Source organism: Mastomys coucha, unplaced genomic scaffold, assembly GCF_008632895.1.
Source record: "Mastomys coucha isolate ucsf_1 unplaced genomic scaffold, UCSF_Mcou_1 pScaffold21, whole genome shotgun sequence".
Classification (NCBI taxonomy): Eukaryota; Metazoa; Chordata; class Mammalia; order Rodentia; family Muridae; genus Mastomys; species Mastomys coucha.
This window is the reverse complement of record NW_022196904.1, coordinates 177,745,593-177,758,303: the sequence shown is the minus strand read 5'-3', so window position 1 is coordinate 177,758,303 and position 12,711 is coordinate 177,745,593. Positions and strand designations below refer to the sequence as shown.

General features: G+C 46.5%; 1 protein-coding gene across 1 annotated transcript in view; it reads left to right on the top strand.

Moving 5' to 3' along the window:
- Positions 1-12,711, top strand: part of Arl3 (ADP ribosylation factor like GTPase 3) — a 46,570-nt gene that overhangs the window by 25,985 nt on the left and 7,874 nt on the right. The window contains exons 4-5 of the mRNA XM_031390586.1: positions 8,867-8,917; positions 10,880-11,065. Of these exons, the coding sequence (XP_031246446.1) occupies positions 8,867-8,917; positions 10,880-11,065 (237 nt within the window). The remainder of the gene's footprint in view (positions 1-8,866; positions 8,918-10,879; positions 11,066-12,711) is intronic.

The following is a 12,711-nucleotide window of genomic DNA, read 5'->3' as shown; positions in this document are numbered from 1 at the left end:
AAAAAAAAAAAAAAAAAAAAAAGCTAATGAAAGAGGCTCTGGATTCAATCCCCAGCTTGCCAAACTACATATGTACATATAAATCAGATTTTACCAAATAGAGAAATATTTTGTGTTCATAAATAAGAAAACTCAACATTGCTATCAAGTTATATTTAACTTTACCTAATGATTCAATGTAATCTCAATCAAAATTCTGGGTAATTATTTTGTAGTTATTGCCAAAATGATTCTAGTGTTTTCTGTGGAAAGACAAATGGTCCAGATAGTCAGGGCAACAGAAGAATTGCTGAGCTGCTAAAACTCCCACTCAAGATCAGCTGTCTGAGCAAGGTACCTGGGTGGCAGAGGCAGGGGGATCCCTGTGAGTCTGAGGCCAGGACAGCCTGGAATTCTGAGACAGAAAGACCATCTCTTTGAAAACCAAAATGAAAAAAGAGAGCATATATAAGAATTGATCAGTGGTGTTGGGGGTGGGAATGCCCTCATGAATGTAAGTGAGCTAGCTAAGAGAGCACCAGAGAGAGGTCCTGCAGCATACGATGCTGGGCCAGCACACCAGAAAACAAAACCATCTAGACATAGACCTGATTCCTTTCATAAAGAACTCAAAATCAAATTGGGGGGATAGGAAGGTGAGACAGGGTGTCTCTATAGAACCCTGACTATCCTAGAACTTACTATGTAGACCAGGCTGGCCTTGAACTCACAAGAGATCCACCTGCATCTGCCTTCTGAATGCTGGGATTAAAGGTATGCACCACCACAGCTGGCCTCTCAAAATCAAGTCTTAGACACAGATAGAAATCCCAAACTAGGGCTGGCGAGATGGCTCAGCGGGTAAGAGCCCTGATTGCTCTTCCTAAGGTCCTGAGTTCGGATCCCAGCAACCACATGGTGGCTCACAACCACCCATAATGAGATCGGACGCCCTCTTCTGGTGCGTCTGAAGACAGCCACAGAAAATTATGCCGGATCGATCGGGCTGGAGTGAGCGGGGCCAGCAGAGGTCCTGAGATCAACAGCAGCCACACATGATGGCTCACAGTGATCTGGACAGCCACAGTATACTCATACACACAAAAATGAGATAAAATAAATCTTTAAAAAAAAAAAAGAAATCCCAAACTATATACCTTCTAGAAGATACTATAGGAAGGCATCTAAGGGACTGTGGGTTTGGTGATGAAGACTCCAAAAACACAGTCCATACAAGCAGCTGTGAGACAAACTTCCTGCAGTGTGGGTGTCAGCTCACAAAGCTGGGAACCTGGAGCCCAGTGCACATCCTGCAGGCGGCTCACTTGGGTGGAGAGTGTCTGCTGTGTGGGGCCTCCGGGGCCTCCGTGGCCAGCCATCCACAGGAGCCCGCCCTGGCCTGGGCTTTTCATTCAGTAACCGCATGGCCTCCAGGAATGTCCTTTTCAACCCAAGTACAAGACTTCGGATTGTTCTTTCTTTTAACTACCTCAGCCCAGCAGGGCTGTGAGGAAGGTAGTTAGAAGTGCCATTGCCCCTGCTTGTCTCTCCAGTGGCTTTTCAAATCTGCAGAACACTCAGGTTAGCGTTTTTGTCATCTATATAACAAAACCTGTCCCAGAGGATGGGCAGGGCAAGGCGAAGTCCCAAACCACTGTCCCATAACAAATAGTGGGTCACAGGATAGCCTTAGTGAAGCACACTGAAGGTCTGGTCTTCTGCTCTCAGCCATGTCGGGTGAGCCCAGAGGGCCACAGGACGACAGTAGAGTTGGAGATAGTCAGGGCCTGGACATGGCATGGAAAGGTTCTGTCCATTTGCCTCACTCGCTTCCTCAGCAGGTCAAGGTTGGCTGCCCAAAAGGACGGGGTGCTGACAGTTAGCTCCCAGCGGCACCCACTGCGCACTTGAGCCTTCCTCTCAGCCTCTACAGTCCACGTCCTGGAGCCGGACTACCCTTGGGACCCTGTCTGAACTGCCTTGTCTGTAATTTCTCTGTTAAGTTCTGTCTGGCCCAGTGACTGACTGACTCTCTCTCTCTCTTTCTCTCTCTCTCTGCCACTTGGTGTCTTTTTGTTGTTGTTTGTTGTTGTTTTGGTTTTTGGTTTGGTTTTTCAAGACAGGGTTTCTCTGTAGCCCTGGCTGTCCTAGAACTCACTCTATAGACCAGGCTGGCCTCGAACTCAGAAATCTGCCTGCCTCTACCTCCCAAGTGCTGGGATTAAAGGTGTGCGCCACCACCCAGCTACTCACTGACTCTTATTATGGGTTCCAAGGCCTCAAATCCCAGGAAGGGTTCCTGAGGACAGATCTAACCTGCACTCTCTTTTCTTTCTGACCCCAAAGCTTAAGAAGCAGCAAGGCAGCACCCCATCTCACCCGTGCTCCTGCTTATCTCAGTCGCTTGCCAGGTCAGAGGCTAACATGGCGGATGCTGCTGCATCTCCCTCTCTTTTTGCAGCTGCCCTGTACATGAACAAGCTCCTGATGCCATCTTGACCTCAGCTGCATTTCTAAATATGCACCTGAGGCCAGGCAACCTCTGCTGCTGATCAACAGTCTCGACTTTGTGCGTTAATCTCCAAGACTGTAAAATTTCCTCCAAACCTCTAACTGTTTTCAGAGCATCTCTGTATTCACCTAGTGGACCCCACTCATCAAACAGGCATGCAACCCCATGCCAGCAGATGAGGATTGCCATCCAGGGATCCCTCCCCACACACGTCAGTCCTGAGGCTCAGCCTCAGTCGCACATCTCACTGCTGGTATCGCAAAGGCACACTAAGACGCACCACACAAGAAAGAGCAGTTGCGTGGGAATTCCTGCACGTTTCCCCACTCGGCTTCGCAGTCTTGGTTGCATATCTTGAGACACACAGCCAGGACCAGCACTCACTCCTTTGGTCCTGTCCCCGTCAGGGGCCAGCTGTGTTATGACAAACCTTTTCCTGGGAAGGTGCATCTCCTCATCCCAGACAGAGTGCCCATGACAGACCAAAGGACAGACACCACCAGAAACAAACTTGGTGAGCCACTTACAGGAGTGTAGGGGAGGGATTACTTTACAGGAGCGGGAATGATCCAGAACCACCCGTTTCTGCTGCTTTCAGGCAGCTGGCCTGGGGCCCCAGCCTCCTATGCACCTTGGCTGTGTGGAGTCTCCCTGGCAACTTGGATTATCTGAGTCATCTTTGTAAGTTAGCTTTTCTCCAGTCGACTTTTATCACTTTCTCTGGCAGGGATGGGTCTGGTGAGTCTGTTTAGTTTCAGGGACTTCCTGAAGCTATTTTGAATTGTTTACCTAACCAGGAATGCTAGCATGTACTTTTAATCCCAGCACTTGGAAGCAGACGCTGGTGGATCTCTGGAGTATGAGGCTAGCGTTGTCCACAGAGTGAGTTCCAGGACAGCCAGGACTATACAGAGAAACCTTGTCTCAAAAAACCAAAAATGGAGGAGGAGGAGGAGGAGGAGGAGGAAGAGGAGGAGAAGGAGGAGGAAGAGGAGGAAGAGGAAGAGGAGGAGGAGGAGGAGGAGGAGGAAACAAAGTCTAGATGTAATCCCAGTACTCTGTGAGTTCAAAGTTGAAGACCAACCTGCTTTACTTACCAAGTTCTAAGTCAACCAGAGTCATATGGTGAGACACCGTCTCTAAAAAAATAAAATGGGGCCAGGCATTGGTGGTGGCACACGCCTTTAATCCCAGCACTTGGGAGGCAGAGGCAGGTGGATTTCTAAGTTCGAGGCCAGCCTGGTCTACAGAGTGAGTTCCAGGACAGCCAGGGCTACGCAGAGAAACCCTGTCTCGAAAAACAAAAAAAATAAAATAAAATAAGATAAAATAAAATGAGGGGGGAAAGCAGGGGAAGTTGCTTTAGGTGCAGTGCTCAGAGAAGAGCTGTGTGAAAGGATGTTGGTGACTGAAGCTCCAGGAGGCCTTAGAACATAAGAGTGATCTGAGCCCTGAGCTCTACCCTGTTACTGCAAGGGAAATGAGACCTAACCCTGACCCCACATCCTCATAGGCCGTGAGTGCCCAGGAGCAGCAGAGCAGCCTTTTGCCAGTAGTGTGTGCTGGCACAAGGTGATTTAGGGTTGGAAGTCAACCTCATTGCTTTCCAGTGCCACTGCAGATGAGGCAGGTTTTGAAAAGCAGCTGAGTGTCAGGTTCTGAGTATGCAGCCTTGACACTCAGCCCTGCCTGCCTGCTTGTCTCATAGCAGCCCTGAGCGGGTTGATGAATTCTGTGTGTTTGTCTGGGTTTAATAGTCCTCCATTGTTAGTTGAAAAAGACCTATTACGCTGGACGCCATACCACTGCAGGAGTAGGATTGAGGCTTGACACATTTCATTGCCTGGTTAAATCTTTTCAATTCTCTCTGGAGTGCCATGGTAAAATCTAGCTTTCAAGCAGAGGTGGACAGATTAATCCAGTCTGCCTCCTTTTTTTGTGTAGCCTGTGAGCTAGAATGTTTTTTTTTTTTTAAAGAGGTTTGGAAAACAAAACAAAACAAAAAACAAAAGGAAAACGCTGTTTTGTGACATTGTAAGAATGAGGTGGGATTTTAAATTTTGGTGTCCATAATGAAGTTCTGTTGGAACTTGGCCACCTGTGTTTGTCCCTGGGGCTCCCACAGGTGCTTCTTGCTGTAGAGGCCTGGCTCTGTGTGAGTGAATGGGACTCCATGGGCTACAGAACAGCATTTACTACTGACTGTTCGCTTGCCCTCACTTCACAGCAGGCAGTGGCTATGCGGGTTTGGGAGTCAGGGTTACTCTCTGGAAGTATACTGAGAACATCTGACGTCAGCTGAGGAAGTTCATTGTAAAAGACGAACTGAAGTATAACAATGGAAGGGAGGGATATAGACGTCTTCCTGTTCTCTGTGATGGACAGCTGTGGTAGTACAAACCTTTAGTCACAGCTCTTCAGGATTAATCAGAGGTCGGTGGAAGGTCGACAGGAACCCAGGCCAGCCAAGAAGCAGCGATGAAGAGAAAGGAGAGGGAGGGAAAGAGAGACAGAGATAGGATCTCGAGAGGAATGAATGTCAAATGCTATAAAATAGCTGTCTCTTTCCATATCGGTTGGTGCCACCAGAGACAGAACGCACCAGCAACTGAAAGCCCCACGTTATGCTGACACCTAATTTATCAGTTCTGTTGTCCTCTTAGATGTCAGCTCCAGCTATGAGTAAAGCCACACTCGTCCCTTGTCACCTCTTGCTGCCTACCCTCCTGTGAAGAACTGAGAAGCAGTAAAATGGCCAAAAGGTGGCAGCAGGAAGGAGGACAGGATGAGGAAGACTGGCTGGTCAGTGACGAGAGACTCAGTCATCCTCCTGGAGCCTTCACTGGGTGTTTTCCCAGGCCCTCCCACAGCCAAATGAGAATTCAAAAGCAAACAAACAAAGAAGAGCACCTGAGATGTGAGGTCACTTAAGCCTTCTGGGTGCGCTCTGACTCCGGAAGTCACCTGGCTTCCTGTCCCTCCCTCACATTCTGAACATGGCTTCAGTCATGATCTGAACCAAACTGTAGGCCCCTCCCATTGGATTCATTCTTTCTAAACCTGTTTATGAATTGCGTGTGAGCCCCAGGCTGGAGAGGTGGCCCCAGGGTTAAGAGCACATATTATTCTTCCTGAGGGACCAGAGTTCAATTCCCAGCACCCACGTCAGCAGCTCAGCAACTGCCTCTGACTCCAGCTCCTGGGAATATGATGCCTCTGGCCTCCTCAGGCACCCACACACATGGCCTACACACACATACACATGATTAACATTTTTTGTAATTAAAAAAAAAAGCTGGGCAGTGGTGGTGCGTGCCTTTAATCCCAGCACTTGGGAGGCAGAGGCAGGCGGATTTCTGAGTTTGAGACCAGCTGGTCTACAGAGTGAGTTCCAGGACAGCCAAGGCTACACAGAGAATCCCTGTCTTGGGAGAGTGGGGGTGGATTCTGATGGTTCACACCTTTAATCTCAGCACTTGGGAGGTAAAGACAGGCGGGATCTCTGTGAGGTTGAGGTCAGCCAGGTCTACAGAGTGAATTCCAGGAAACTTAGGGCTATGTAGAGAAACCCTGTCTCAAAACCAAAACAAAACAACCAAACAACAACAAAAGGGCTGAGCTCCCAACATACTTAACTAAATACATTTAAATTTAATAAATAAGCAAAATTAGCAACCATTCTTGAGAGAAAATGTAAACTTGAATTCTGGAATAATAGTGAGCACTAGTGACTAAATGAAGGAACACTATGCAAAGAAATTATCATTTTCTTTCCCAAAAGAACAGATTTCAGTGTAGTACGGAGTTTGAATCTACAGCAGTGCTCATGTGCATTGCAGAACCCACTGTTAAAATTGAAGGAACATAATGGTATGGGCTGAAGTTTGGTTTCTGTTTTTAACTGAATGTGTGTTTTAAAAGAGAGACAGTTCCACTATGCTATTGATTCAATAATAATAGTGTTAAGTTCTTTGTGTGTGTGTGTGTGTGTGTGATAAAGCAAAGTCTTACGTAACCTAGACTTGTGAGCCTAGGCTGGCCCCAAACTTAATCCTTTTTTTTATTTTTTATTTTTTTAAGATTTATTTATTATTATAAATAGGTACACTGTAGCTGTCCTCAGACGCATCAGAAGAGGGCATCAGATCTCATTACTGGTGGTTGTGAGCCACCATGTGGTTGCTGGGATTTGAACTTGGTGCTCTTACCTGCTGAGCCATCTCTCCAGCCCCAAGCTTTATCCTTACTGTGCCTGTGCAGGTTGACTTCAAATTCTTGATCCTTCTGCCTCAGCCTCCCGAACAATGGGATTGCAGGTGTGCATCACCAAGTTCACTAAGTAACAATGTTTATAGTGAGATTGCAGGTGTACTTCACCAAGTTAATTAAGTAACAATGTTAATTTCATAAAGATTTTTAAAAACATGCCAGGTGGTGAGGGATATACCTTTAATCCCAGTACTTTGAAGAGGTGCTCAAATCTTTCGAGCTTCAAAGCCAGCCTAGTCTACAAAGTGAGTTCCAGGACAGCCAGGGTTAGACAGAAACCCTGCCTTGAAAAAAAAAAGGGGAGGGGGGTTCAGAGAGGTGTTTCTGTGGTTTAAAGCCCTGACTGAGCTTGCAGAGGACCTAGGTTCATGTCCCAGCACCCATGTGCTGGCTCACGACCATCTTTAACTCTAGTCCTAGGAGATCCACCACCCTCCTCTGGCCTCTGTGGGTATTAGTTACAGACATTGCCTGTGCAGACAAAACACCCATGCATATAAAATAAATAAAATGCTTAAAAAATATAAATAATTTTTTTCTCTAATTTTCTTTTTATATTTGCATATGAAGAATTAGGAAAGAACTTCTCTTTTCTTCAAGACAGGGTCTCACTCAGAGTGAGTTAAAATTAGCTTAGACTGGCCTATTCTCATAGCAATCCTCCTGCCTCAGCCTCTGAAGTGCTGCAGTTACAAACCTGAGCTTCCACACCTGGTGGGGTGGGGCCTTCTGTAGAGTATTTGTTTGGTCGATTGTCTGAATGGTTTTTCAAGACAGGGTCTCTCTGTGTAGCTGGCCTGTCTGTGCTGGAACTTAGATCTGACTGGTGAGACAGGGCCTCTATAGGATATCTGCCTATCTGTCTATCTGTCTTTCTATCTGTTTGGTTTTTCAAGACAGGATTTCTCTATATGTAAAAGTCCTGGCTGTCCTGGAACTTACTGTAGGATATCGATCTATCCATCGTCTATCTAGATAATTGGTTTTTCTTTTTTTTTTCTTTTTGGTATTTCGAGACAGGGTTTCTCTGTGTAGCCTTGGCTGTCCTGGAACTCACTCTGTAGACCAGGCTGGCCTCGAACTCAGAAATCTGCCTGCCTCTGCCTCCCAAGTGCCGGGATTAAAGGCATGCACCACCACCGCCCGGCTAGATATTGGCTCCTCAAGACATGTAACAGTCCTGGCTGTCCTGGAACTTACCATGTAGACCAGGCTGGCCTTGAACTCACAAGGATCCTCCCCCTCTGCCTCCCAAGGCTGGGGTGAAAGGCCTCTGCCCCATGCCCAGTGCTTTCTGTAGGCAGTTTAAATAGCCAATGTTTTTAGAAGCTCTAACCATGGATGGTTTTTCATTCTCTTTTTAAAACTTTATTTTCCTTACTGTTATGCAACATTACTTATTTATAACTAAAACTCATGGGTAGGGGGGAAACTTCAGATTTATAACTTACAGTGAGTCTTGAATTTTCTTTCGGCTGGGGTTGTAGCTAAGGTGGTACTCGCCTAGCATTCATGTAAGTCTCTGAATTCAATCCCCAGCACCCCTTAAAACACACCTAGACCCAGCAAGCAAAGGGAAGATCAAAATCTCAGGGTCATCCTCCACTACAAAGCTAGTTCAAGGCCAGCCTGGACTACATGATACCCTGACTCAAAACAAACAAACAAAACAATGGCATTATCTTCTAGCATAGCTTGTCCTTCTATTTCTAGACTTCCCTTGACATCACAGCAGCCTGGGATGCTAGTGATGAACTGATAACTGCCCCTTGTCTGGGTTCTGAGGTGGTGCTTTCAGAGAAAAGATGGCCCAGATGTGCAGGACTGCAGATGCCTCCAAATACTGTCCCTGAGGGCATGAAACACTTAGTTCACCCCCTTGGTTTCTGGGCCTGGGAGTCTCCCTGGATGTGTTTTCCTGGCATCCTTAGTTCATGCATTGGGTTTTCTTGCTCCACGGGTGATGTGATCGAAGCCAGACTGTTTCTTTTGTTGTGTTAATCTGAACGCTACTGACTGAAGACCCGGATTTTTTTTTTTTGTAAAAGTTTCCCCTTCTTTTTCTGTCTCTGTTTATTGAAGTAACATTCTTGTTTTCCATTACAGATATATGTAATTGACAGTGCAGACAGGAAAAGATTTGAAGAGACGGGTCAGGTAAATGATTCTTATGTTGAACTCTTTCCCAAAAAAACCGGTATTCATTAATCTACCTGAAAGTGTGTGTTAGGGACGAGAGTGCTTCTTGTTGACTATTACAGTCCAGGAGGAGGGTCATTCTGGTGAGCAGGCAAAGATACGGCTGTCCAAAAAGAATTATTAGTTAGGAGTCTTTTACACTGTTGTTTAGTGAAATCCTTTTAGCATAATCAAATTGAATATATAAGATCTAACAAATGGAACTTTGCAGCACACCCCTAAGCCCTCCTGGTGTGCCTTCCCAGACCAGGAGAAATGAGCTCACAAACACTACACTGAATAGTTCTGTTTACACTTTTCCATACTTAATTGACCAAGAGTAATTGACCAAACACTGGAAAATTCAGGATAAGAAGAAAAATACAAGCCAAAGCTAAACTACTCATTCTCAAGCCAGGAAACAAGATCAACCTTGAACTCAAATATGATTTTAACTGCAGGGTACATGTCAATATGTTTAGATGATTCTGTCTGTGTATACAGTCATGCACAGAGCAGCATGGGGCCTCAACCATTGAGCCCAGACTGAGGTCGCCCCCAGAAACACCAATGATAGACTGAATCTCTAGAGAGCCCTGTTTGGATCTCAGTGCAGGAAATTTGCCCTGTATCCATTGGCAGAAGTTCCCAGGTTTCTGTTTCTTTGTCCTGGAAAGTGGGTAAGGCTCTCCAGACTGCTGGAGACAGCGCTGCTCCCTTGGGGGGAGGGGGGGAGGGGGGGAGTAAGCTGCCTCTTGAGCAGTCCAGCCCCCTTTTGTCTTTTTGTTTTTGTTTTTTGAGACAAAATTTCGCTCTATAGCTCTAGCTGTCTTGGAACTTGAGACTAGCTGGCCTCAAACTGACAGAGATCCGCCTGCCTCTGCCTCCCGAGTGCTTGGAACGCCTGCCTCTGCCTCCCGAGTGCTTGGATCAAGGGTGTGTGCCACCATGCCTGGCAGCTGTCCAGTTCTTTTTGAAAGCTGAATGTTTAAAGTAGCTAAAATGTGAGCTTAGTAGGAAACAGGCAGAGCTTGTCCCTAGGGTAAGTGTATATACTCCTTTGAAATTACTACAGACAGAGTTCACGTACAGTTTAGAGTTCTTCTGTGACCTAGGGGACCAGCAAAGCTCTGCTTGCTTCCAGGCCTTTCAGGATATAAAGTCAATGAACATTGATGATTGGATGCATGTTATGGAGATAGAGATCAATGGACACAATCATCTCTAATTGTCATTTCCATTTTCTATACATACATACATACACACACACACATACATATACACACACACACACACAATTTGTGAGGATGTGGGTCTAGCTCACTGAGGGGCACCTGCTTAGCATGTATAAGATCCTTGGTTCAAACCAGGCAGTAGTGGCGAATGCCTTTAATCCCAGCACTTGGGAGGCAGAGGCAGGCGGATTTCTGAGTTCGAGGCCAGCCTGATCTACAGAGTGAGTTCCAGGACAGCCAGGGCTACATAGAGAAACCCTGTCTCTAAATAAATAAATAAATAAATAAATAAATAAATAAATAATCAATCCTTGGTTCAATCCTCAGCACCAGAGGAAAAATAAAAAAGGTATTTGTGGTACTAACCTTGAATAAGTCTGAAATCTCTGTCATTTATACTCTTCCTTAAACAGTGGCTCTGGGGCATTTCTTAGTGACCTGTGTGTCACATACAACAGAATCACCTGGGAACTCTTGTTAAGAAGTGATTCCTAGATGCTGGCTCAAGCTTTCTGTAGTCAGAATCTTTAGTTTGAGCCCAGAAATTTGCTAGGGAATCTTCCAAAGGAACGAGCTTGAGGCTGTCTCCAATGAGAGTTGCTGCTGGTCAACTAACTGCTTAGTGTTGGGATTCCAAGGATGGTGTGCGCTCAAGTGTCCTGCTTGTCAAGCTTCTCTGTCCTCTTCTTCCCCCCAAATGGTCCAGGAGCTAACGGAATTACTGGAGGAAGAAAAGCTGAGTTGTGTGCCCGTGCTCATCTTTGCTAACAAGCAGGATCTGCTCACAGCAGCCCCAGCCTCTGAGATTGCAGAAGGGCTGAACCTCCACACCATCCGGGACCGTGTCTGGCAGATCCAGTCCTGTTCAGCACTCACAGGCGAAGGCGTCCAGGTGAGACGGCAAGGCTTCGTTTCCTGTAAACATGGCAGCTCACTAAGGCATCTGCCTCACTGGGAGGGCTGATCTAGACCAGTGGTCCTCTACCTGTGGGTCATGACCCCGTTGGGGTTTTAGACCATTGGAAAACCGTTATGAAGGAGCAATGAAATACTTTCATGGTTGGGGGTCACCACAACTTGAAGAACTATACTGAAGGGTCACAGCATTAGGAAGGTTGAGAACCACTGACCACAGAAAAAGATATGAAGCAGATGGCCTCTGACTGCAGATGAACCATTGTAGAAGTGACGGTTCCTCTCAGCTTAGAAACCGAGTACATACCATGAAGTGCTCTGCAAGAGAAACTGCCCTGTGCCTGCAACCTATTGTCCTCACCTGGGGAGGCCCGAGGAAATGACTCTTAAGTTGCTGGATAGTTGTATCTGCATCCTGGGTTGGGTCTAAGACTATGGATGCTAAAAGCCTGGTCTCCTAGGTGATTGCCATCAGCAACCATACAGATGGGGGCCTAGCTGGCCTAGAAATGCCTCAGTTTCTCCTTGGTTCTCTCCCTGCCCTCAGGCTTGCTGTCTGTTTCAAGCTACAGGTCTTGATTGCCCACTGAGGGGCTTCTGTGGACACAAAGCCCTGGGCTTTATGCTGAGGGACCGCACACCAGGAGACTGAATACCCCCTTGTGAAATGTTAAGTTAGGGCAGAACCTAGCCCTGTCCCAGTCATCCAAGAGGCTGATTCTCCAAAAGACACGCATGCACTTCTAACCAGATGCTTCCTCCCAAGCTTTCCTGACTCAGTGACATGCCGTGTCAGCCCTTTAAGAAGACCCCGAATCTTCCTCATTCCTCATTTTAAGCATGTGGTTTATCTGCTAGGATGTGTCACAGTGCTGTGAGGACAGGTCGGTCCTGCATCTTATCCCCCTCTGCTGTGTGGTATGTTCATAATGGCATGATGGATGTGTCACAGTGCTGTGAGGTCAGGTCGGTCCTGCGTCTTCTCCCCTTCTCTGCCGTGTGGTGTGTTCATAATGGCACGATGGTTGGTTTTTCTCTTAACAAGGCTTGTTGGGTTGTGGACCTGAGATGTGATTCTTCCCACTGCCTGCAGCCTCTTCCTTTTGCCATCCCTTCAGATGTTCTCCCTTCCCTCAGTCGATTGACACTGACTTGATTTTAAATGGGCTGATTGCTTTAGTCTCAAGCAAATAATCACATGCAAGGATTGTGTTGGTCCTGACATATTTGTTGCTGTTTGTTTTATTTTTACTTTATTACAAAAATAAGCCAGGCCTGGCAGTGGTCGCGCACACCTTTAATCCCAGCACTTGAGAGACAGAGAGACAGGTGGATTTCTGAGTTCAAGGCCAGCCTGGTCTACAGAGTGAGTTCCGGGGCTACACAGAGAAACCCTGTCTCAAAAAGCAAAAATAATAATAATAATAATAATAATAATAATAATAATAATAATAATAATACAAAAGAATTAAAGTGGGTTATGGTTTCTTCAGCCTGCCCAAGGATATGGAAACGGGGCGGGGACCAGAATAAATGATCTGGAGTCAGTACCAAGCGCAGTAGCATTAAAGTCAAGGGCACAAGACTCGCCCAGCAGTGGTGGCACATGCCTTTAATCCCAGC